General features: G+C 38.0%; 1 protein-coding gene across 2 annotated transcripts in view; it reads right to left on the bottom strand.

Moving 5' to 3' along the window:
• Positions 1-27,000, bottom strand: part of BMPR1B (bone morphogenetic protein receptor type 1B) — a 162,211-nt gene that overhangs the window by 43,299 nt on the left and 91,912 nt on the right. For both annotated transcript variants that reach the window (XM_065878320.1, XM_065878319.1), the window contains exons 2-4: positions 20,219-20,378; positions 3,364-3,466; positions 2,728-2,830 (exon numbers count right to left, since the gene is read on the bottom strand). In XM_065878320.1, coding sequence (XP_065734392.1) covers positions 2,728-2,830; positions 3,364-3,466; positions 20,219-20,361 — 349 coding nt within the window. In that variant the 5' untranslated portion in view covers positions 20,362-20,378. The remainder of the gene's footprint in view (positions 1-2,727; positions 2,831-3,363; positions 3,467-20,218; positions 20,379-27,000) is intronic.

Here is a 27,000-nt window from a genome sequence, read left to right as displayed (position 1 = left end):
GTCCACTTCCAAAAAAAAATGCTGCCCATGTGTATATATGGTAGAGGCAAAAACAAGAAAGGCAGCAGCTCTGTGGTATATTTGTGTAAGAAAGACCAGTGCTCTCAGACCACAGCCTGCAGTGACTTTTACTGGACCCCAAAACGACTGTGCCAAAATGGTGAGGTGGAATCTGCAGAGACCTCACCCAGGCACTACCTGGGATCCTCAGAGTTCAAAATGGTAAACCCTACAGCCACTAAACTCCCCCCAAGTCCGTCACCTTGTATAACCCTCAACATAATCCACCAGCCACAGTAACATCCTCTTTCCCTTACTGCCCTGACCAAGGACTTGTCTTCCCAATACTACTACTCTTCTTTTCAAAGCCTTTTCACGGAGTTCTCTAGGAGACTTCCTCTGCTTTTAAAAGTCCCTAGCACTCAACCTCTTCAGAGAATCCTCCCCTGCCTGCCGGGTCCTAACTAGAATCTGGCTCCATCTACAGGACAGTATGTGCACTGCAGCATTTGAGTCAGTTTTCCTAAACCCTACCGCTACTGCTAGAACGCATCTCTTCCACTTACAGGTAATAAAACCTTTTTCTCCTTGAGCGAAGCGATTCTGGCACAACTGCCTTCATTTCCAGCACTCCTCACCCACCTCCCGCCCCACTCCCAACACATTAGTGTTGTCTACAGATGCTATTCAAAATGTTGTCTACAGATCACCTACTTTTTGCAACTGATTCACAAGGCAGTAACTACAAAAAACTGAAAGTAAGCATTTAGAATTTTACAGCAACCTGACGTCAGCGGAATTGTGTTCGAACGAGGTGTTGTCGAACTCACGTGCTGAGACACAGGGGCGCTAGCTATATCCTCGTATAGGTGTTTTTCTACCAAAAGTGTTGCCCAAACTTTAATGTGCATGTAAATCACTTGGGGAATCTCATTTAAAATGCAGGCTTGGTAGTCTGGGGCGGGGCCTGAGAGTCTGCATTTCTAATGAGCTCCAAGCCATGCTGATGCTGCTGACCCACAGGCCCACTTTGAACTGTGAGGCTTCAGACAACTGAATTAGGGGACTTTCTCCAACCAGCCATGCTGTTTCATATGCCTGTCTTTTGCAAATCTTTCTCATATATTACAAACTAAACCTCTGCACTTATTAGACTGCCTCTGTTTAGAGTCACAGGCTACTCACGGGCTGTGTGCAACCTTGGGAAAGTTAATTAACCTCTGTGTGCTGCAATCTCCTCACCTTTAAGTGGGGAATAATAAGCCTAATACCCCACAGCTCAAATGGGTTAATTAATGTAACAGTTATTAGCATAATTCTTGGCTTATGTCAGCCACTTTAATTTTTAAACTTTTTATTCCTGCCTTATCCATTTGGCAAACTTCTGTTCCGCCTTAAAGTCTGCTCAGGTATCACTTCTATGAAGCTATTCTGACATCCTCCCACCCCAAAGTGAGCCACTCACTCTTCTGTGTCCTTAATACACTTTATAATCTAACTCTACAGAGATTTTCCTGCCTGAGTATAATTTAATTATTTCCATGTTTCTCTCTCATAACCTAGTGTGCATGTGTTGAGAGAAAGAACTTTCTTCATCCATTTCTGTTACCCATAACACCTAGCATGTTGACTGGCAAAATTAAAATCTGTCTGTGAATTTTTGATGTGAATTATTATGAATCAATCTTACAGAGTTTTCTAGGCTATAGGATGAACAAATGTTATAAAATATTATCATCGAAACCCAGAAATGCCATTGTATTTTGTTGGGAAGATTTTCTCTCTCAAGAAATAAAAATCAATCATGACAAATCATTTTAAGCTACTTATATAAGACTTAGGACTCTATGACAATTACAAATCATTTATTTTTATGGTGAGAACAAGAAGAAAGGAAACATGGGAGCCGTTTTTAACCAGGAGTCTCTGGGGATGCAGTATGTGTCTTTTTTAATGAGCAACACTAAATGTATAGTCTTAGAATTAAACTTTCTAGATATTTTCTCCATTTTACCAATACATATGAATTGACTAAAAAGTAGTTACTCTAGCATAAATAAAAGGAAATGCCATCCAGCAAATTATCTGAATTAGTCCTTTAAAAGGTCCTTATTCTTAAAATGAATGTAGCCAAATAGCAGTTTTTGAGTGAAGTGTAACTTCTGAATAACATTTAGGGGTAAACGGAAAACACTATCTCCCTCCTCTATCCTCCTGAAACCCACTCCAAGCTCTAGACACCGTAGTTTTCTGAAGGAAATGAAGACAGGTTAAAGAAGTAAGAATCTTTTCTTTCTTTTTTTTTTTTTTTTTTTGCGGTACGCGGGCCTCTCACTGCTGTGGCCTCTCCCATTGCGGAGCACAGGCTCCGGACACGCAGGCTCAGCGGCCATGGCTCATGGGCCCAGCCGCTCCGCGGCATGTGGGATCTTCCCGGACCGGGGCATGAACCCGTGTCCCCTGCATCAGCAGGCAGACCCTCAACCACTGCGCCACCAGGGAAGCCCAGAATTAAGAATCTTAAGAGTGAAGGCACATGCAACTATTTTCCTGAGAACTCCTTGCACATGTCTTTGAATGACCGTTTCATTATGTCATCTTGCCTCAGTCCTCTGCCCCAGTAGTGGAAAATGGTACAGGTAGATGCATTTAGAAAAGAGCATAATTCAAGTTTTTATTTTCTTTATGTCTAAAGCTTTTCCAGCCTGGAAGCCTTCCTCTTCTTACCTCTGTGTTTTAGTGGAGGCAGTGTAGGGTGTAGATCTTTATTACACTCATTCCGCTCTGTGCAGCATTCAATTGATCTTCTTTGATGAGGAATGGGCGTGTCCTAAAATCGAACCCAAACAGCTATTAATAGGTTTCCCCTAAATTTCAAAGTCATACCATCCAAAACTAGTAAATTAATTCTATTTAGAGAAGTCACTTAAAATTCTGATAGTTTTATTCAAACATGGTGAAACTGATGTATTGTATTAGGTAATTTCTTTCAAATCATCATGTATTACCTTACTGCAACTTTTGCATTTCAACAAAATTACTATTCTATTTGTAATAACCAACGTGTGTCGCGTAAACTGAGGAAGAAAGTTTGGCTTAATGAAATTAACCAAACTGGAATTTGAGCAAGATGATCTAATGAGTCACTAAACCAGAAGTTAATGGCAAAAATAAAATGAATATTTGATTTCTAAAGGAAGGAAGAATTGACCCAATGCGAATTTTCAAATTATTTTCCAAATTACTGAAAACAAGAGAGTAAAAAAAAGACCCCCAAACAATTGTTATATCTTGTTTGAAATTTGGCTGTTTGAAATCTAGCCAGTGAAAGGTTACAAAGTAGAATCAAATTATCTTCCTTACCCGACACTGAAAATCTGAGCCTTCTAGTCCTAGACATCCAGAAGTGACCACAGGCATCCCAGAATCATCTTCTTCTATCATTGTGAAACAATATCCATCTGTGCTAAAGACCAAACAGGCAAAGTAAGTGTGTGCGTGTGCGTGCGTGTGTGTGTGTGTGTGTGTGTGTGTGTGTCTATGGTAAAAGGAAATGAAGATGTTTATCACTTGCTTCATTACAAACAAGAAGAAAGTCAATTATCATTACAGGTCACCATCTGTTTAAAGAATCCCCAAACTTCCTTTTATGAAAGTTGACTTAATTATCATAAAATATTTAGCAATATCTCCTCTGTCCAGAAACTTGCAAGAAAGAAGGATCCAAACTTTCCATATAACATATAAATTACTAACCATATACACTAAATGCTAAACACTTATTTTGGTCCTTCACAGGTATCACCTTCAGAAATCCACTGTAAGAAGAAGGCAGGACTATGCTTACTTTCTATATGAGGAAACTGAGGCTCAGAGACCTTGAGTAATTCTCAAAGTCTGTACAGCTAGTGAGAGGCACAGCAGGGGTTTGAACCCGTGCAGGTGAACATTTATTCTGCTTCTACTTGCTCTGAGGTAGTGAAATAAATTTCTCTCTTACTAAGGCACACAGACTAAGGACAGGTAGGAGTTGGGATCAGCACAGCCTAAGTGAAGTGAGTAAGATTCTGCCATGTGGTACCCTCTGCTTCCGGGCAGGCATATGAAAACATCAGGTTTTGTGGTTGTCTTATTTGGGTGTGGGTTAAGGATGGACAGCAGAAAGAAGGGTTTTTAACAAGATCATGGTAAGGCAAAGAAAGAATACTTTTCATTTCTGTCTGGTTTTCTACATTGAAAAGAACTTTCACTTATTCTATCTCATTTAATCCTCTCAACAACAATGAGAAGTGATATTATTTCTATTTTACAAATGGGTAAATTAAATTTATGAGAGTCTAACAAACTTGTACAGGGTCACAAAACAAAACAGTTACAGAATCAAGCCTTGAATCAAGGACTTTTTGCTTCATTTCCACAGGGATTAAAAATGAAAAACAAGGACTATTATATATAGAACTATTTATAAACAGACACTACTGTCTTCACAAGCTTGGGTGATAAACACCCACAGACTCCCAATATAAGTCATAAACCACTACTGCATGTCTAAGAAATAAAGAACTAAAGTACTATCTATCTTTCTCTCATATATATGCATGTTCAACACCCAATATAGATGTGACAACATAGTCCCAAAAGGTCATGGGAAGAAAGCTCTGAGCATGGTGATAGCCGTGATTTGTGTGTTGGTCTATTTTATGTTAGTGGTAGCGGCATTCTGCCATACATTAGCGCGTCAGTTATCATCAACACCCTTAGAATTGTTTACTTGGTTTATAAGCCTCAAGCGATCCAAAATGCCTCAGTTTATAAGAACTAGCACAGCAAAGTTCAAACATACTAATGAATGGCTAGGAACGGCCAATGATAATAAATCTCTTTGTTAGACTAAGGTCAAATGCATGAATATTGCTGTAGGAGAAAGACTGCCTTGGAACAGCCCATGCTCTAAATTCTTTGGGGCTTTTTAGCCAATGTACTGAAATCGCTATGAAAATCTAAAGCATGTAAACGCCAAAGGCAATAAATAAAAGACCTGTCCCTTAGAAATTTACTTTAAACAATATAAGCAAACAATACCCATGTGATTTTTTTTATCCCTTTCCTATACATTTAGACTATATGTATAACTTACACTTCTCTTCATCAAAAGTAAAGTTCAGGAGTTAGGAATAAAGTCAGTTTAAGTTTCTGACACTAGGAAATCATACAGCAGCTAGAAAAGTTTGATACAATAGGTTAAATCTAAAAAGACTAATTTCTCCTTAATCAGGAGGCCTCCTTAAATCAAAATCTGAGAATACAGAAATGTACTGTTAGGCAATTTGAAGAATCAAGAAAGAAGACAGAAAGCTGGTAAAGCTGTTGGCAGGTTACTGTCACGATGTCCTGGGAAATAAAAAGAAACATGAGGAAGAGTAAATTCAAGCTTTAAAAATGCACTCCCTCGTCTGTGAAGAGGGGGTGAGCTAAGAATAAAGAGAGATGATGGAAACTACATTTTTGGTGGAGAGTACGCTGTAATGTACACAGAAGTAGAAATAAAATGTTGCACACATGAAACTTATATAATGTTATAAACCAATGTTACTTCAATGAGAAATAAATTTTAAAAAGAGGGGATGGAGAGGGAAAGAGACCCTGGAAAGAAGAGTTGGTGTCCCATAAGTCATAAATTTGGATAGGAACTCAAATATGTAGTTGAGGGACAAGCAAGGAGGTGAGAGAACCATTTCAAGTGCGTATTACTGACAAGAAAGCAAAAATAATTTATAAGCTTCTTACTGAAATTGCTAGCTACTAAGGGACATTAACTGGAAACCTGCAGTACAATTACAGAAGCTTAAGAATTACTTGAGAACTTTCAACTCTCAAACAAGCACAAAGGTAAACATACCTACGCTCTGGGGTCAAAGCTGATCAACGTCACCCATCACTAGGAGCCATTCAACTCTTAACCATGGGCTTATTTGAACATTCTGTTGCTGGTTGCCATGGTTAAACTTAGTTTTTAAATGTTTTATATAGATTATTATCCCAACATCCCCAGAGTGTTGAAAGTGTTAACAAGAAGAGATGAAGAAACAAAAGTTGAAATAATTTTAAACAAAATTGAAAGTAGTGAGATGTATACGTGAACGCAGGATGAACCATTTGATTACAGTAATGATTATGAATTTTAAAAGAAGACAACTGACAAGGGGGGAGAGGCAAGATAGGGGTAGGCGAATAAGAGGTACAAACTACCATGTATAAAATAAATAATCCACAAGGATATATTGTACAGCACAGGGAAATTCAGCCATTATTTTTAATAACTTTACATGGAGTATAATCTATAAAAATATTGAATCATTATGTGGTACACATAAAACTAATATAATATTGTAAATCAACTCTACTTCAATAAAAAAGAAGACAACGTACATTTCAAAAATTCTGCCCCTGGGTTATAGGTAAAGAGAAGTAATTGACAGAACAGAACAGTTGCGTAGGAACTTGCTCAGTCATCAGTACTGAATGCCTCTCAACTTAATGCTCATCCATGAAAAAGCAAAGCATTTGAAAATGAAAAGGTCATATGAGGTCAAAGTAGTTGATAATAAAACTTCTGTTACAACCCTTGGGTTGGTCTACAGTTTCATGACTCCTTGAATCTGCCCAGTATTCCAAAGGCAAAGGAGTACCTGGAACATCTTGAGAGATCAGCAGGGATAAACTGCCTCAAGAGATCTTCAGTGTGCCCAAGTGAACATTTACTAGCAAGTAAGAAAGGGATATACTTAGTTTAAAGCTTTGAGGAACCAAATAATACTCTTTAGGTGGACGTGCATCCGGAGCCCGAAAGTTCTGCTCGTTTTCATTTGGGGTCAAATGGGTTTATAAACAGCCTTCTGGGCCCCAACTCATTCATTGTAGAGTGAGTACAGGGTTTATCATGTTCACCCAAGTTTTGGTCCCTTTAACTCTATTTTTCCACTAAGATCTTATGCTTCTTTATTGTAAACCCCAGGACTGTCCAGAAACAATAACCACCACAGTTGAGAAGGGACTGTTGTAGAAGTTTTCTTCTAACTAGTTTTGATTTTTATAAAGATTATTTTAACTATAAAATAATTTTTTTAAGTATTAGTTAAAAAGAGTTTATCTGATCTACCCAATCAGGGTGATAGGAAATTTTAGAGCACTAATAAAATAATCTAAAAATTATTAAATAACTCAAAATTATTAGTTATTAAATAGTTTAAAATTTTGCTCTTGACAAAAACTCATTAAATAAATGGATACTTGCTTAAGTGCATCTGCACACAGGGATTAATTATTCTCGATACCAATCAATTTATTTATTCGGATCAAACTGAATCAAATTATTTATTCCACTTTTTTTTCCAGTATGTAAGAAATACTAGAATTCGTAAATTTCTTTTACGTTTCAGTCAGGATCTATTTGAAAGGCTGCTTGTTTTAGGTCAATTATAAATAGGTCCTTGAGAACACTGTCTTCTAAAATATCTATTTCACATTGAAGGGGATAAACAAAGTTTTCAAAGTTTCTGTCACAGGTAAATTGAAAGATACATACAACTTTTAGAGTCGCTATTTAAATCATGCAGATTTTAGTCAGTTAACTAAAACAGCTGAAAGCTGCTTAGAGCTTTGTTAACAATAGGTAATTTTACAAACATTTATTAAGCATACTATGCCTCAGACTGAGTTGGATGATGAGAAGCAACGGTGAGGAAGATGCAGCCTTTGCTTTCGAGGAGCTCAACATCTATGAACCAGTTCTAGGAAAAACAAAGTGGTTCAACTTCAAGCAGGAGGGACAGAAATCACCAGCTAATCAAGTGCTTTCTACTGACTGGGGGGAAAAGGCAAAGAAGAATGTTATGCAAAGGGAATGACCAGAGTAACAGAACCCTAAGGTTTATTTTTTTTTTTTTTCCTTATCTTAGGTGAGTGGGTTCCCATAGTAGTAGAGGGAAAGAGGGTAAAATAGATATGACTACCACTGCTCCCTTTCTCTGGTTTGTCCTCTGAGAGGTCATAGCACTGTGGGGAAGGTGAAGTCGCAACATTGATGATGAGGTTCCAACGTGAGAGAGGCCTTTTTACTTCAACCTCAAGAAAGTGTAACTATCATACATCCTTCTCTGGCAGCCATACCAAGTGATTGAGCATTTTGTTCACTTCTGTTCATTTTTCGTAGGAGGTACAAGATTTTTTGAACTTGTCTCACTTTTTATGTTAAACAAGCATTTGCATATTCTCACCTCCACCACCCTGTGCGGACCCTCCCTTCCTCTCACCTAGACTGCTCTGAGAGCCTTCAGGCAGGAAGCCCCCTCTTCTCTCTCAAGATTCTAGCCCATTCCTCACAGCATTGCCTGATAAATCTTATTTTCCTTCCTGCTCAAATATCTTCAATGGTTCTCTATGTATGACTGTACAGAGCCCTACAATGTTCACTTCCTATTAAGTCCAACAGCAAATGGACCCATTGAAGTATCACTTATAACTGAGAGCCACAAAGCAGAGTTATTCCTTATAAAAGACTTCATAAGTGAAGCTGAAACCATAACCTCATCCAACTGAATTGTAAGTTCTAAAGAAGGACCCACCATTCTCATAAATGAAATGATTTTAACTCAACATCTTCTACTGGAAAAAAAAAAAGATCATAAAGCTCAATGTTCGGGTGGCCTGGGCAACAGTGGAATAAACTAGATGAATAGAAGATGTACAAACAAATGAGAAGAATGCTCACTTTAAACACTCTGAGACCTGGGTCAGAAGCACCTCTCTAACAGCGCATCCCACTGCATTCAGGTTTAGAAGCTCTGGGTTAATATAAGCTTTGTATAAGGGCCCTGTACAGCATTGCCTGATAAATCTTACATTTTCCTTCCTGCTCAAAAACCTTCGATGGTTCTCTATGTATAGTTGTAAAGAGCCGTATATTGTTCACTTCCTATTAAGCCCCTAAGCCTTCCCTTCTGCCGCCTTTGACTCTTCAGGATACAGCTGGAGACTTATCAAATTTCTCATTTAGGCACCTGGTGTCATGTGCACATCCTTCATGCAATCATCCAATGGGATTTATTACACCTACAAACCCTGAAAACTGCCCAGGTAGGAGAATTTTGGGTCAGAACCCAATAAGATAAATGAGGAAGTTTTTAAAATTACCTTGAAAGAGAGTAAAAAAATTTTCAGAACTGGATAGACTTGTATGAGAGAGTAGAACTTGAGGGAGGTGGTGAGAAAGGGACAAAAATGACTGTCACAGACAACATCACGTAAAACAAGGAAGGATACATGAAGTAGGACCGAATTCTATACAGAAAAGAATCATCAAGGCTGAGATTACGCCTGTTAGGACAGGAAGACAAGACAAAACACTGGCATGTTGAAAGTCATACACAAAGAATTATTAAGGAGACAATGCAGCTTTCAAGGCATGCAGTGAGAGTCTGAGGTCCTAGGAATAGAATCTGGAAATGGAATAAGAAGGATACACCATGAAAAGTAACACCTAGAAAGGTAAATATTTAGAAGATAGATATTATAATGAGGGAGACTGAACAACGGCTTCGCCTCTTATTTTGAATTATGGATATTAAAAAATGGTTCTAACATTGTATTCAGCATGATATATTTGTACTACAGCCTCTAATATGCACGCCATTAGGCAATGTAAATGGCACGGATATTGGAAGCAGACACATCTGCACCTGATAGGAATCAAGGACAAGAATGACATGATCAACTTTCCAATAAGAATGCTGGCTGGTAAAGTGATTGATGGTACTCATGAAAAGTTTAAAAAAAAAAAAAAAGGGACTTCCCTGGTGGCACAGGGGATAAGACTCTGCGCTCCCAATGCAGGGGGCCTGGGTTCGATCCCTGGTCAGGGAACTAGATCCCACATGCATGCAGCAACTAAGTAGCCTGCCTGCTGCCACGAAGACCCGGCACAACCAAATAAATAAGTATTTTTTAAAAAAAACCAAAACCCTCTAAACTTTGTATATGTTCTCTGAATTATCATGTGGGATTTCAGAGTCTCTTTTAAGTATGATGCAATTTTGATTTGGGCCACTTTTTGGATTATTCTCTCCAGGAAAGTGGGAGTGGTAATGAGCATGAGATCTACCTAGGACACCCAGCTTGGCTACAATCTGCCTGGTACCAGCCCTTATCTAAGCCCCAAGCAAGCACACCATTGTCTTTAGAACTGTTTTACCTAGAAGTGCAAGATTTAGTGCAGTATTACTCAAAGTGTGTCCCCTTGCAAACTACTTGTTACTGGTCTGTGAGTACATTAATACAGACATTGAAACTTGTATATACTGCAATAAATTTAGCTCTGTTGAATTTAATTAACAGACAATAGAAAAATGAAGCATGCAATTTGTAGGTATTTGAAAATTAATTTTCCTAGTAATTCATTTTTATTGTAGTTTAGAAAGTATCAGTGCACAATTTATTGGGGAAAAAAACTTTGACCAGAGATAGCTTGAGGAGCGCTGATTTGGAGTGCTTATAGGAATGGAGGTAGAAAGGCCTGGACCTATTTAGGTCCAGGGCCACAGGAACAAAAACCAGCCCTGTGATTCAGACATGACTGACCTCAGCTCACAGGAGACTCAACTGGAGTCAATACCTCGTTAGAAAAATGTATGTATAGTTTACTCAAGAATGAATATTTCTGCTCGAGAGTCAGGGGTTAGCTGTTGGTCAAAAATTCAGTACTTTGTAAACTGGGCCACAATTTCTTTTCACTCATTTGGGCATGAACACTGAGTGACGTACTAAAAATTACTTAACCTCTCAGAGCCTCATATTTCTCACCTGGGAAGTACAGATAATGTTACATTCTTTAGAGGAGTGCTGTGATGATTAAAGATAGGTGAAAGTAGGGCTTCCCTGGTGGCGCACTGGTTGAGAGTCCGCCTGCCAATGCAGGGGACACGGGTTCATGCCCCGGTCTGGGAGGATCCCACATGCCGCGGAGCGGATGGGCCCATGAGCCATGGCCACTGAGCCTGCGCGTCCAGAGACTGTGCTCCGCAACGGGAGAGGCCACAGCAGTGAGAGGCCCGCATACCGCAAAAAAAAAAAAAAAAAAAAAGATAGGTGAAAGTAAGCGTGCTAGTAGTAAAAAAGCTCAATAAATATCAGTTTTCTGTTGACTTCTACAAGTTAACCGATGCATGCTATCATGGTATACCAACGTTTTTTGAGGGGTTCCATTGTTACTGATTGCTGGCTTTGTTGTATTTTTGTTTTCTTCTTCTTTGCTATTATAAATCAAAGGTTGGAAACCATACAATTCACAACCCATCCCAATCTGCCCTCCATATCTACTTCCACATTAAATATTTCTAAACTGCAGTTATCAAGGTCAATAAATCTGATGGCTGGATTTCAGTTCTTCTCCTAACAGCATCTAATATGGCTGACCTTACTTCTTCCTCCCTCAGTAAACTTGGCCTCAGTGACACTATACTCACTGCTTCACTGCTAATTCTGAGTTTCCTAGGGAGAGCCTCCTTTACCCAAGCATTCAAGTCTCAAGGCTCAGTTGTACTCTGGTAGATTAGGTTGTTCTATTATTGTTCTCAATTCTTCATGCCACACTCTAACCATGGCTTCCCTTTCACTTTGAGCTTGAGGATGTCACTTGATTTGGTAAATGGAATGTTAGAGGACATGACACAAGCAGAAGCTTTAAAAGGTTCCTCCCTCAAACTCATCTGAGAAAGAATTTTGGGGCTTCCCTAGCGGTGCAGTGATTAAGGATCTGCCTGCCAATGCGGGGGACACGGGTTTGATCCCTGGTCCGGGAAGATCCCACATGCTGCGGAGCAACTAAGCCCATGCGCCATAACTACTGAGCCTACACTCTAGAACCCACGAGCCACAGCTTCTGAAGCCCGCATGCCTAGAGCCCAAGCTCTGCGACAAGAGAAGCCACTGCAATGAGAAGCCCGCGCACCGCAACCAAGAATAGCTCCCACTCACTGCAACCAGAGAAAGCCCGAGTGCAGCAATGAAGAGCCAATGCAGTCATTAATTAACTAATTAGTTTGTTTGTTTATTAAAACAGACAAACAAACAATATGCCCTTGGTAGCTGCCAGTCCAAGAAGAATGAAGAAATGTTGGGGGCAGGCCGGAAGCCAAGCCCACCCAGGCCAGCACAGCCCAGCACAGCTGCAACCCACAGGAAGACACAGGAGTGAAATAATAAATGTCTTCAGTGGTAAGAATCACTGTGATTTTAAGGATGCTTATTTCACAGCGAAAAACTGACGAACGGAGGACATTGGTTCAAGATGGCGGAGTAGAAGGACGTGCTCTCACTCCCTCTTGTGAGAACACCAGAATCACAACTAACTGCTGAAAACTCATCAACAGGAAGACACTGGAGCTCACCAAAAAAGATACCCGACATGCAAAGACAAAGGACAAGCTGCAATGAGATGGTAGGAGGGGCGCTATCACAATAAAATCAAATCCCATAACTGCTGGGTGGGTGACTCACAAACTGGAGAACACTTAGACCACAGAAGTCCACCCACTGGAGTGAAGGTGCTGAGCCCCACGTCAGGCTTCCCAACCTGGGGGTCCGGCAATGGGAGGAGGAATTCCTAGAGAATCAGATGTTGAAGGCTAGCGGGATTTGATTGCAGGACTTCAGCAGGACTCAGGGAAACAGAGACTCCACTCTTGGAGGGCACACACAAGGTAGTGTGCACATCGGGACGCAGGGGAAGGAGCAGTGACCCCACAGGAGACTGAACCAGACCTATCTGCTAGTGTTGGAGGGTCATCAGCAGAGGTGGGGGGTGGCTGTGACTCACCAAGGGACAAGGACACTGGCAACAGATGTTCTGGGAAGTACTCCTTGGCTTGAGCCCCCCCAGAGTCTGCCATTAGCCCTACCAAAGAGCCCGGGTGGGCTCCAGTGTTGGGTCGCCTCAGGCCAAACAACCAACAGGGAGGGAACCCAGCCCCACCCATCAGCAGACAAGCAGATTAAAGTTTTACTGTGCTCTGTCCAAGAGAGCAACAGCCAGCTCTACACACCACCAGTCCCTCCCAGCAGGAAACTTCCACAAGCCTCTTAGACAGCCTCATCCACCAGAGAGCAGACAGCAGAAGCAAGAAGAACTACAATCCTGCAGCCTGTGGAACAAAAAACACATTCACAGAAAGACAGACAACATGAAAAGCCAGAGGCTATGTACCAGATGAAGGAACAAGGTAAAACCCCAGAAAAACAACTAAATGAAGTGGAGATAGGCAACCTTCCAAAAAAGAATTCAGAATAATGATAGTAAAGATGATCCAGGACCTCGGAAAAAGAATGGAGGCAAAGATCAAGAAGATGCAAGGAATGTTTAACAAAGATCTAGAAGAATTAAAGAACAAACAAACAGAGATGAACAATACAATAACTGAAATGAAAACTACACGAGAAGGAATCAATAGCAGAATAACTGAGGCAGAAGAACGGATAAGTGACCTGGAAGACAGAATGGTGGAATTCACTGCTGCAGAACAGGATAAAGAAAAAAGAATGAAAAGAAATGAAGACAGCCTAAGAGACCTCTGGGACAACATTAAACACAACAATATTCGCATCATAGGGGTCCCAGAAGAAGAGAGAGAGAAAGGACCTGTGAAAATATCTGAAGACATTATAGTTGAAAACTTTCCTAACATGGGAAAGGAAAGAGCCACCCAAGTCCAGTAAGTGCAGAGAGTCCCATACAGGATAAACCCAAGGAGAAACACGCCAAGACATATATTAATCAAATTGGCAAAAATTAAAGACAAAGAAAAATTACTGAAGGCAGCAAGGGAAAAACGACAAATAACATACAAGGTAACTCCCATAAGGTTAACAGCTAATTTCTCAGCAGAAACTCTACAAGCCAGAAGGGAGTGGCATGACATACTTAAAGTGATGAAAGGGAAGAACCTACAACCAAGATTACTCTACCCGGCAAGGATCTCATTCAGATTTGATGGAGAAATCAAAAGCTTTACAGACAAGCAACAGCTAAGAGAATTCAGCACCACCAAACCAGCTCTACAACAAATGCTAAAGGAACTTCTCTAAGTGGGAAACACAGGAGAAGAAAAGGACCTACAAAAACAAACCCAAAACAATTAAGAAAACAGTCATAGGAACATACATATCAATAATTACCTTAATGTGAATGGATTATATGCTCCAACCAAAAGACACAAACTTGCTGAATGGATGCAACAACAAGACCCATATATATGCTGTCTACAAGAGACCCACTTCAGACCTAGGGACACATACAGACTGAAAGTGAGGGGATGAAAAAAATATTCCATGCAAATGGAAATCAAAAGAAAGCTGGAGTAGCAATACTCGTATCAGATGAAATACACTTTAAAATAAAGAATGCTACAAAAGAAAAGGAAGGATACTATGTAATGATCAACAGATCAATCCAAGAAGAATATATAACAATTATAAATATATATGCACCCAACATAGGAGCACCTCGATACAGAAGGCAACCGCTAACAGCTATAAAAGAGGAAACTGACAGTAGCAATAATAGTGGGGGATTTTAACACCTCACTTACACCAACGGAAAGGTCATCCAAACAGAAAATCAATAAGGAAACACAAGCTTTAAATGACACAATAGACCAGACAGATTTAATTGCTATTTATAAGACATTCCATCCAAAAACAGCAGATTACACTTTCTTCTCCAGGATAGATCACATCTTGGGTCACAAATCAAACCTCAATAAATTTAAGAAAATTGAAATCATATCAAGCATCTTTTCTGACCACAACGCTATGAGATTAGAAATCAATTATAGGGAAAAAAACACAGGGAGGCTAAACAATACATTACTAAATAACCAAGAGAGCACTGAAGAAATCAAAGAGGAAATCAAAAAATACCTAGAGACAAATGACAACGAAAACACGACGATCCAAAACCTATGGGATGCAGCAAAAGCAGTTCTAAGAGGGAAGTTTATAGCTATACAAGCCTACCTCAAGAAACAAGAAAAATCTCAAATAAACAATCTAACGTTACACCTAAAGTAACTAGAGAAAGAAGAACAAAAAATACCCAAAGTTAGCAGAAGGAAGGAAATCATAAAGATCAGAGCAGAAATAAATGAAATAAAAACAAAGAAAACAATAGCAAAGATCAATAAAACTAAAAGCTGGCTCTTTGAGAAGATAAACAAAATTGACAAACCATTAGCCAGACTCATCAAGAAAGAGGGGGAGAAGACTCAAATCAATAAAATCAGAAATGAAAAAGGAGAAGTTACAACAGACACAGCAGAAATACAAAGCATCCTAAGAGACTACTACAAGCAACTCTATGCCAATAAAATGGACAAGCTGGAAGAAATGGAAAAATTCTTGGAAAGGTATCTTTCCAAGACTGAACCAGGAAGAAACGGAAAATATGAACAGACCTATCACAAGTAATGAAATTGAAACTGTGATTTAAAATCTTCCAACAAACAAAAGTCCAGGATCAGATGGCTTCACAGGTGAATTCTATCAAACATTTAGGGAAGAGCTAACACCCGTCCTTCTCAAACTTTTCCAAAAATTGCAGAGGAAGGGACACTCTCAAACTCATTCTACAAGGCCACCATCACCCTGATACCAAAACCAGACAAAGATACTACAGAAAAAGAAAATTACAGACCAATATCACTGATGAAAATAGATGCAAAAATCCTCAACAAAATACTAGCACACACAATCCAACAACACATTAAAAGGATCATACACCATGATCAAGTGGGATTTACCCCAGAGATGCAAGGATTCTTCAATATATGCAAATCAATCAATGTGATACACCATATTAACAAACTGAAGAATAAAAACCATATGATCATCTCAACAGATGCAGAAAAAGCTTCTGACAAAATTCAACACCCATTTATGATAAAAACTCTCCAGAAAGTGGTTATAGAGGGAAACTACTTCAATATAATAAAGGCCATATATGACAAACCCACAGCAAACATCATTCTCAATGATGAAAAACTGAAAGCATTTCCTCTAAAATCAGGAACAAGACAAGGATGTCCACTCTCACCACTATTATTCAACATAGTTTTGGAAGCAATCAGAAAAGAAAAAGAAATAAAAGAGATACAAATTGGAAAAGAAGTAAAACTGTCACTGTTTTCAGATGACATGATACTATACATAATCTTAAAGATGCCACCAGAAAACTACTAGAGCTAATCAATGAATTTGGTAAAGTTGCAGGAAACAAAATTGCACAGAAATCTCTTGAATTCCTATACACTAATGATGAAACATCTGAAACAGAAATTAAGGAAACACTCCCATTTACCATTGCAACAAAAAGAATGAAATACCTAGGAATAAACCTACCTAGGGAAACAAAAGACCTGTATGCAGAAAACTATAAGATCCTGATGAAAGAAATTAAAGATGATACCAACAGATGGAGACATATACCATGTTCTTGGATTGGAAGAATCAGTACTGTGAAAATGACTATACTACCTGAAGCAATCTACAGATTCAATGCAATCCCTATCAAATTACCAATGGCATTTTTTACAGAACTAGAAGAAAAAATCTTAAAATTTGTATGGAGACACAAAAGACCCTGAATAGCCAAAGCAGTCTTGAGGGAAAAAAAAAGGAGCTGGAGGAATCAGACTCCCTGACTTCAGACTATACTACAAAGCTACAGTAATCAAGACAATACGGTGCTGTCACAAAAACAGAAATATAGATCAATGGAGCAGGACAGAAAGCCCAGAGATAAAACTATGCACCTATGTTCAACTAATCTATGACAAAGGAGGCAAGGATATACAATGGAGAAAACACAGTCTCTTCAATAAGTGGTGCTGGGAAAACTGGACAGCTACATGTAAAAGAATGAAATTAGAACACTCCCTAACACCATACACAAAAATAAACTCAAAATGGATTAGAGACCTAAATGTAAGACCAGGCACTATAAAACTCTTAGTGGAAAACATAGGAAGAACACTCTTTGACATAAATCACAGCAAGATCTTTTTAGATCCACCTCCTAGACTAATGGAACTAAAAACAAAAAATAAACAAATGGCACCTAATGAAACTTAAAAGCTTTTGCACAGCAAAGGAAACCATAAACAAAATGAAAAGACCACCCTCAGAATGGGAGAAAATATTTGCAAATGAATCATCGGACAAAGGATTAATCTCCAAAATATATAAACAGCACATGCAGCTCAATATTAAAAAAACAACCAACCCAATCCAGAAGTAGGCAGAAGACCTAAATAGACATCTCTCCAAAGAAGACATACAGATGGCCAAGAAGCACATGAAAAGCTGCTCAACATCACTAATCCTTAGAGAAATGCAAATCAAAACTACAATGAGGTATCACCTCACACCAGTTAGAATGGGCATCATCAGAAAATCTACAAACAACAAATGCTGGAGAGGGTGTGGAGAAAAGGGAAGCCTCTTGCACTGTTGGTGGGAATGTAAATTGATACAGCCACTATGGAGAACAGTATGGAGGTTCCTTAAAAAACTAAAAATAGAACTACCATATGACCCAGCAATCCCACTACTGGGCATATATCCAGAGAAAACCATAATTTAAAAAGACACATGCACCCCAATGTTCATTGCAGCACTATTTACAATAGCCAGGTCATGGAAGCAACCTAATTGTCCATCGACAGATGATTGGATAAAGAAGATGTGGTACATATATACAATGGAATATTACTCAGCGATAAAAAGGGGGAAAAACTGGGTCATTTGTAGAGATGTGGATGGATCTAGAGACTGTCATACAGTGTGAAGTAAGTCAGAAGGAGAAAAACAAATATCACATATTAATGCATATATGTGGAACCTAGAAAATGGTACAGATGAACCAGTCTGCAGAGCAGAAACTGAGACACAGATGTAGAGAACAAACGTATGGACACCAAGGGGGGAAAGCGGCAGGGGGGTGGTGGTGTGATGAATTGGGAGATTGAAAACAAAAACAAAAAAACTGACTAATGTTCTAGTTACTCTACTCTCTCCCCAACCTCTTACCTGAGCTCCAAATCCATATTCTATTGATAGGCCTACTCTCGGAGATCTCTACTTGGATGTGTCAGAAACCTTAAACTTAGTATATCCAGATTGAAACTTGATTCTTTTCCTCTGTCGTCTTTCATCAAAAGGCTACAATATGCACCTAAGTGTACCCCTGCCAACTTGTGAAGCTCCTCTTGGTCCCCTCTCATCTCCGTGGCGTCAACATAAAACTTTCCTTCTAAATATTTCTCCAATACATCCAACTGTCTCCTGCACCAGCATCACCCTCATCCGAGAACATTTTCTCTCACATAAACTGTCCTTCCTGAATCTACTTTTCAATTTCTCTTACTCGTCTGCTGTTGTTCTTGAACTTACTTTTGTCTCCCTCTAATACATTCAATACTCTGCAGCGGAGAAAATTTTTCTAAAAAGCAAATCAGATCACCTCAGTCTCCACTGCCACTCCTGCTTAAACATCCCCTTTAGAACACAGACAAATTTCCCCTGTCTCCAGGCTCAAATCCCACCACGTCTCCTCCTATATGCCAAGCTTCTCCTTCCCACCACAAAGAACTTGCACTGCAGTTAACCATGCCTCAACACCTTCTTCCAAATCAACTTAGAACGCTTCAATGGCCTATAAGGAAAATAGGACAAAATATTTGAAATTGGGATAATTTTGGAAAACCTGAACGTATGATCACCCCAACTACAGCTCAAAGGGCACACACAGATTCACACTTAATTACTACAGACTCACACAAAATAGTAAAATATCTCCCTAATATGCTTCATCCTGCTAATTTTCTCTTCTTCAGAAAACTTTGTAATTTTCCTGATACTTTTTCTGTTTACTGCAAAAAGGTAGTGTTCCCAGGAAACACTGCCTGAGCTTTGGAGTCATTTTATCTTGGCATAAGCGCTCAGAGATTGCAACCTTGTCTATCATACAAGGGCCAAGTTACTAGACCTCTCTGGGCCCTGAATTCCTTAGGTCTAAAGGTAAGAAAGAAGAATTCCCTATCATGCTGAGTTGTTGTGCTGATTAAATGAGACATATGTTTACGAATACACCCAAATTTCCTCCTTGTGTCATTCAGTTAATACATATTTCTTGAGCTACATATTTCAGGATACACTGGTGAGCTTGTATTAGACAGATCCCACTTCACAGGAAACTTTAAAAAAAAAAAAAAAAGGTCTCAGCATGAAAAAGAAAAGCATTCAACTCAGTTTCACGCTCCTTCCTGGGGAGTGAGGTCCCAAATGGTTGCCCAGATATTCTGCCCGGAGTTCAAAGCCAGCAGCCCATCTTCCTATTTGGGTCCATTATCCTCCTTGAGGGAGGCTCTGCTTCTCTGACATTTTAACTCCTGAGACCCACACTTGTCTTGTTATCTCAGCCACTTTGCCCTGGACACACTCTGGCCTCTTTATTTACTGTTGTCCTCACCCTGGGGAGTCAGTGCAGGGACAGTGACCAAAAAAATGGATGTGGCTGCATAAAGATGTGTAAGGAAGAAAGAGGCAAACGGTCCAGTTTCAAATATTAGAAAGTATTTATACAAACATGATTAGCTACTGAGGAGTTTATTCTCTAGTATTTAGCGTCTTAATCTTAACTTCTGGTGGACTCACATAAACTCTATTACTACGCTGTTTCCCAGAGGCAGTTTATAAATATTTCCAACAGCTTAGGTGTTCTTTCCAAGATACTAACACCATGACCATAATAAATGTTAGAACAAACAAACAAACAAACAAAACACATTTGACACCACTGCTACTGCATTTATTTTGGGGGCTGAGGTCTTTTGAAAGAAAATAATTGGTTCTTGCTCCTTGACAGGGACCCTGGGATCTGTGCTCTCTGTTTATGTGCACATGTGATGTTTGCAGGAAGAATGACCTCAGAACAACATTTCAGGGCAAAATGCGATTCAGTACGTCTCTACATACAGGCACAGCTCTGAGAGTTAATGGGTTTAGGACCTATTCCCCAAAATGTGCTCTTGGAAACACTAGCCTACAATTCTATAGTCAAAAAAGGATGGCTTCCTATTAAAACTAGAGTTAAATAATTTATATGACCAACCTGCAAATATTGTTGACTGAGTCTTCTGGACAGTGGTGGTGGCATTTACATCGCAAGATCTTTGGGCGAGGGGTGAGGGCTGTACTCTCACCATCCTCTTTCCTGGTGCCCACGTTCAATTTTCCTGAACTTCGCAAAAGCATGTTATCAAGGAAGTTTGCTGAAAAGAAGAAACAGTAAGAGTTTAAGCATCTTTGGGATAGCCCAGCCACAGTCTTCTGTCCAAAGAATGATGATATTAAACAAAATATTAAGTACTCATAATAGTTAAACGTTTAAACAGAAAACATATTCTGATGTTTTGACACTAAAGATTATACCTTCTATATGATATATATGTCTCATTAGAAATTCTCATAATCCTTTGAGAATAGTAGTTTCTACATTAAGTTATAATAGTTGTATTTGATTGAGTGCAAGCAGTTCAATGACCCACTATTATATAGATTATCTCTACTCTGTGCGGTAATGCTGTGAGTAAATATAACCATTCCCATTTTCAGATGAGAAAATTAAGACTCGACGTTTAAGTGATCTGCACCCTGCTAATAAGTCATGAAGCCAGCATTTACACCCAGATCATCTGGGCCCTAAAACTTTCTACCCGTCTCTTTACTTTAGGGTTCTCTTCACTTTAGGTATATCATGTATTTTTTAAAGAAATCATTAAACATATTTAATCTGCAACATTCATTAGGAAGATAAAAATTTAATTATCAAGATATACAAGCGAAAGTGACGACCTATTACAGTAGCAATGATTCTACATCTTCAGTGGAAGATACGATAGTAGACATGATGTTTAGAGACAGATTTTTCTGGTTCTAAAGTAGGCTTTACTGTTTACCAGTTAGTTGACATTGAATAGCTTTACAAATAGTCCCACTGTGCTTCATTTTCTTATCATCAAAATGGAGATAATTATAAGCACCTACCTCATGTCAAGAGCTTAGAGTGGGTATGTTACATAGTATTACTTGATAAATGTTAGCTAATGTTATTGGAGAAATCTAATTTTTTACCTTTTAAATAGTAAGACAATGTTGCACAACCTAGGATGACATATCACTGAGACAGTTTTCATGTTTTCTTCTTTACCACCACTTTTGGAAAGAAAGGATGCTTCAGAAGGAGGCATAGATTAATTGACACCAGGTTTCAGGCATTGTGGTAAGAGCTCTCCTACATGCTATGTCACTGTATAAATTGTCACCCTGAGCAATGTCTGATTTAAAATCTAACAACACATCCAATTTGCCTACAGTTAAATACAATTTCAACAAAAATATTATCTGAAAGATACTGGGTTAAAAAATTGAAATTCTAGATCAGAAGTACAGTATGCACAATAGATATGTACAGTGTACATTTGTTTTTTTTTGTTTTTTTTAACTACAAATTAGTGCCTCCAACCACTGGTTATATCAGAGAATGAAGAGTTTAGAAAAAGGTCTGTGATGATCTATCCTGACTTTCTCTATGTTATGCTAATTAGTTGAATTTGTAGAAAGTAGTAATTAAGGGAAAAAAGAATATGTTAGATCCATCTACCAGAATTTCCCCCAATCATTAATTCTAATATTTCATTAGATTTTTCAAATTTATGTAAGATGTGCACCTTTCTCAAACAGTTCCTTATATTTTAGTCTGCAGAAGACACATCAATTGTAATATATGAAGAGTCTGTTATATTCAGAATCCTGGGCCACCCACAGTGATTCTGATTCCGCAGGTCTCAGATGAGCCAAGGGAAAGGCATTATTCCACAAGACCCCAGGTGACTTAGACAGATGATGTGCAGACTCCACTTTGAGAAAACTAGGACTAGATTAAGTAAATACTTATTTAATCCAACCATAAAATTAATCCCAATAGGTGTTTATTATTTCTATAAAATCGGTGCTCATCCTTAAGTTAAATTCCAAAATAAAGTGAAGTTAAACACAGTTCATGTTAGTATCTTGTATTTAAAGCCTGCATAAATGCCCTAGCACCACTTGCTATCCAGGTGCAGTGGGTATTGGTATGCCTATATATCACCCTGCCATGCTGGTTTCCTTCTTTTTAAATCTGTTTCTCAGTCTTACTAACTTTATGACCTAAATTACCTCGAAGTATCTCAAAGTGATGAAGGTAAGATATTTAAAACTTATTACATCCTGCTTTCTTCCATACCAGGCCCCTGCTCTTTGAAGTTTTTAAAACAAAATAATAAAAATTCATTTATTATGCATATGTCTACTTAGCAAACACATATTGGGTGCCTGCCTTGTTCCAGACACAGCCTAGGTAAGTAGGATGAACTAAACATACACAGAATTTACCACGTGGTGGGAAAAGTTGTTAAATGGAATATTCACACAGAATGGTCTACAGTATAAAAAGAAACATCTTTATACTATTGGAAAGAAGATGTCATTTTGTAAAAAACATTTTAATACAGGATTCATGATTTTCTCACATTTTAAATTTATTTAAACAAAATAATGATATAAAATTTAGTTAGAAGGAGATTCTTTGCGATATTGCTTAACCATCTGTGTTTACAACAAGAGGGAATAAGTCAGGTCTCTTAAAAGAGATTCCTATGTAGTCATTAAAATGTAGATGTGAAAGTATACTTCCTGACAAGGAAGACTGTTAAAATGTAATTTTTGTTGAAAAGGGCAGTTTACAGAGCATTTTAGTTACAAAATCCCACTATATGAACAAGAAAAGGGGCTAAAACAAACAAAAAAACCCCCAACAATATAAAAGAGTTCCAGAGGAGACACTAGCAATAAAAACTTGGTAATCAGAAGGTAAAAATCATCCTTTCTATAGAGATTGTGAAGATGAAATATTGCTGCATAATCCTTCTAAAATGTTTAACACTGTAACATGCAGTCAGAATACATGATATTTTACCAAAAACACATTCATAAGAACAAAAACATAAGCATAGCTAGCTCACGACAGATACCATTTCTATAAACTGAGTTAACAGACAACATACTGAATGAACATATAAGGCTGCTTTCATACAATATGATCCAAACAAGTAAATGTAGTGAGATGATAAATGATTGCTTTTAATTAGCATTAAATACATGGATAATTAAATGCAAATCTGAGACAGGTGGAGAGTTCTTTATTTGCTTTTGCCAAAATAATCAAGGGAGTAATCCATAAAAGTATGTAATTGCTACTAAGGAGTCAATTAATCTATATGTGTTTAATTCCTTATGAAATGAAAATCGTTATCACATGATTCACATTTCCAATCACAAGATTAAACTAAAATAATTAAGTGATAATTTGGAGGCTAAAAAGAGAAGACAAGGGAGAAGAGAAGCAGTAGCAACAGAAGGAATAAATATGATTAGACTCAACTTAAAAGCTAAGAGCACAGTTAAAAAGAAAGATTATGGTATCTAAATTGAGGTATAGTTGCCATACAATATTAGTTTCAGATGTACAACAATGTACCACATCTTCTTTATCCATCCCTTGCTGGGCACTTTGGTTGTTCCATACCTTGGCCATTGTAAATAATGCTGCAAATGAACATAGAGGTGCATATATCTTTTCAAGTTAGTGTTTTTGTTTCCTTGGATAAATACCCAGAATTGGAATTGCTGGATCTCATGGTAGTTCTATTTTTAATTTTTTGAGGGAGCTGCATACTGTTTTCCATAGTGGCTGCACCAATTTACATTCCCACCAACAATGTACAAGGGTTTCCTTTTCTCCACATTCTCACCAGCATTTGTTATCACCTGTCTTTTTGAGAACAGCCATTCTAACAGGTGTGAGGTGATATCTCACTGAGGTTTTGATACATATTTCCCTATTGATTAGGGATGTTAAGCATTTTTTCATGTACCTGTTGGCCATCTGTATGTCTTCTTTGGAAAAATGAGTATTATTCAGATCCTCTGCCCATTTTTTTTAAATGGAACTTTGTTTTTTTGCTACTGAGTTGTATGAGTTCTTTATATATTTTGGATATCAACCCCTTTACAGATATACGATTTGTAAGTATCCTCTCCCATTCAGTAGGTTGCCTTTTCATTTTGTTGAGGGTTTCCTTTGCTGTGCAGAAGCTTTTTAGTTTAAGGTAGTCCCACTCGTTTCTTTTTGCTTGGCTTTGCTTTTGGTGTCAAATCCAAAATACCAACACCAAGACCTATGTCAAAGAGCTTACAACCTATGTTTTCTTTGATGAGTTACATGCTTTCAGGTCTTACAATCAAGTCTTTAATACATTTTGAGTTACTTTTTGTGTATGGTGTAAGATAATGGTCCAGTTTCATTCTACTGCATGTAGCTATCCAGTTTTCCCAACACCATTTATTGAAGAGACTATCATTTTACCATTGTATATTCTTGGCTCCTTTGTCATAGATTAACTGACCATAAGAGTGTGAGTTTATTTCTGGGCTCTCTATTCTGTTCCATTGATCTATGTGTCTGTTTTTCTGCCAATACCATACTGTTTGGTGACTACAGCTTTGTAATATACTTTGCAAGCTGGGAGCATGATGCCTTGAGCTTTGTTCTTCTTTTTCAAGATTACTTTGGCTATTCAGGGTCTTTCGTGGTTCTATACAAATTTTAGGATTGTTTGTTCTATTACTGTGAAAAATGCCATTGGAATTTTGATAGGGATTGTATTGAATCTGTAGACTATTTTGCGTAATATGGACATTTTAACAATATTAATTCTCCCAGTCTGTGAGCATGGATTAGCTTTCCATTTGTTTTTGTCTTCTTCAATTTGTTTCATCAATGTCTGATAGTTTTTAGTGCACAGGTCTTTCACCTCCTTGGTTAAATTTATTCCTAGGTATTCTATTCTTTTTGATGCAATTGTAAATGGAAATCGTTTTCTGAATTTCTCTTTCTGATAGTTCATTCATTATTAGTGTATAGAAATGCAACAGATTTCTCTATACTGCTTTTATATCCTTCAATTTCACTGAATTCATTTATTAGTTCCAACAGTTTTTGGTGGAGTTTTTAGGGTTTTCTATATATAACATCATGTCATCTGCCAATAGTGACAGTTTTACTTCTTCCTTTCCAATTTAGATGCCTTTTATTCTTTTTTTGCCTAATTGTTCTGGCTAGCATTTCCAATACTATGTTGAATAAAAATGGCCAGAGTTGGGCTTCCCTGGTGGCGCAGTGGTTGAGAGTCCACCTGCTGATGCAGTGGACACGGGTTCATGCCCCGGTCCGGAAAGATCCCACATGTCGCGGAGCGGCTAGGCCAGTGAGCCACGGCTGCTGAGCCTGCGCGTTCAGAGTCTGTGCTCCACGACGGGAGAGGCCACAACAGAGAGAGGACCGCGTACCGCAAAAAAAAAAAAAAAAAAAAAAGGCCAGAGTGGGCATCTTGGTCTTGGTCCTAATCTTAAAGGAAAAGCTTTCAGCTTTTCACTGTTGAGTATGATGTTAGCTGTGGGCTTGTCATATATATAGCCTTTCCTGTGTTTAAGCATATTCTTTCTACACCTGTTTTGAGAGTTGTTGTTGTTGTTTTTATCATAAATGGATGTTGAATTTTGTCAAATGCTTTTTCTGCATGTATTTAGATGATAAGATTTTCATCCTTCATTTTGTTCATGTGGTAAATCACATTGATTGATTTGTGGATGTTGCAACACCCTTACATCCCTGGAATAAATCCCATTTGATCACGGTGTATGATCCTTTCAATATATTGTTGAATTTGGTTTGTTAATATTTTGTTGAGGATTTTTAGATACGTTCATCAGGGATATTGATCTGTAATTTTCTTTTCTTATGGTGCCCTTGTCTGGTTTTGATATCAAGGAAATGCTGGCCTCATAACATGATTTTGGAAGTGTTTCCTCTTCTATTTTTGGAAGAGTTTGAGAAGGACTGGTATTAATTCTTCTTTGAATGTTTGATAGAATTGACCAGTGAAGCCATCTGGAACTAGACTTTTGTTTGTTTGGAGGTTTTAAATTATTGGTTCAATTTCCTTAAGATCTTCCTAATAGCTAGTCCACATTTGAAATAAAGGGTCAATGAGAAACTGAACTGTTTTATCTACTGCTATAATTATGAAAAGGGATTTATAAAAGGATCACTTTCATATAAAGTCATTCTGAATTTATGCCAAATCTAGCCAGCCTCATATAGGCAAGCTTAGGCATTTTAGATCAAAAACAAGACTGAACACATCAGCTAAGGTATAAAAAAGGCAATTACATGTATATAAAATTAATAATCATCTCATAAAAACATGAATTTAGCCTGACTTTCTGATAAATTTATATAAAAGAAGATAATCATTAAAAACAATGGCAAGATTACTAATTATGAAAGAAACATTACATGTAACTTAGTACATTATATTTTCTAAATCAGCAAATTAAAAGGAATTTTTTTTTCCACCAAGGAAAGCTAAATAGTGAATGGTTTCTACTTAGGTTGAAAAGAATTTCAACAAAATTGATTATTTCTTCCCAGTAGCTTTCCAGACAGTTAAGGCTTTTTTAATATTTAGTAATAGAATTATAAATAAATCTGACAGAAAAATGTAAGAGGGAAAAAAACTGAGAAAGTCAGACTGTTCGGAAATGTCTTAGGAATAAATACTACACCCTCTTTAGTTCAGTCCATTTTCAGTTTCCTTCCTCCCTCCTACCTTCCTCCTCCCCTAACTCCCCACCCCTTTTTCTCCCTAATACCAATCTTTAGCTTAACAGTGTGAATCCAGACACTTCAGATGCTGTCTGGTTAGCTTAGCTAGTTACATTATAGTTAAT

The sequence above is a fragment of the Phocoena phocoena genome, chromosome 5 (assembly GCF_963924675.1).
Source record: "Phocoena phocoena chromosome 5, mPhoPho1.1, whole genome shotgun sequence".
Taxonomy (NCBI): Eukaryota; Metazoa; Chordata; class Mammalia; order Artiodactyla; family Phocoenidae; genus Phocoena; species Phocoena phocoena.
The sequence above is the reverse complement of the archived record's forward strand: the minus strand, read 5'-3'. Positions and strand labels throughout refer to the sequence as shown.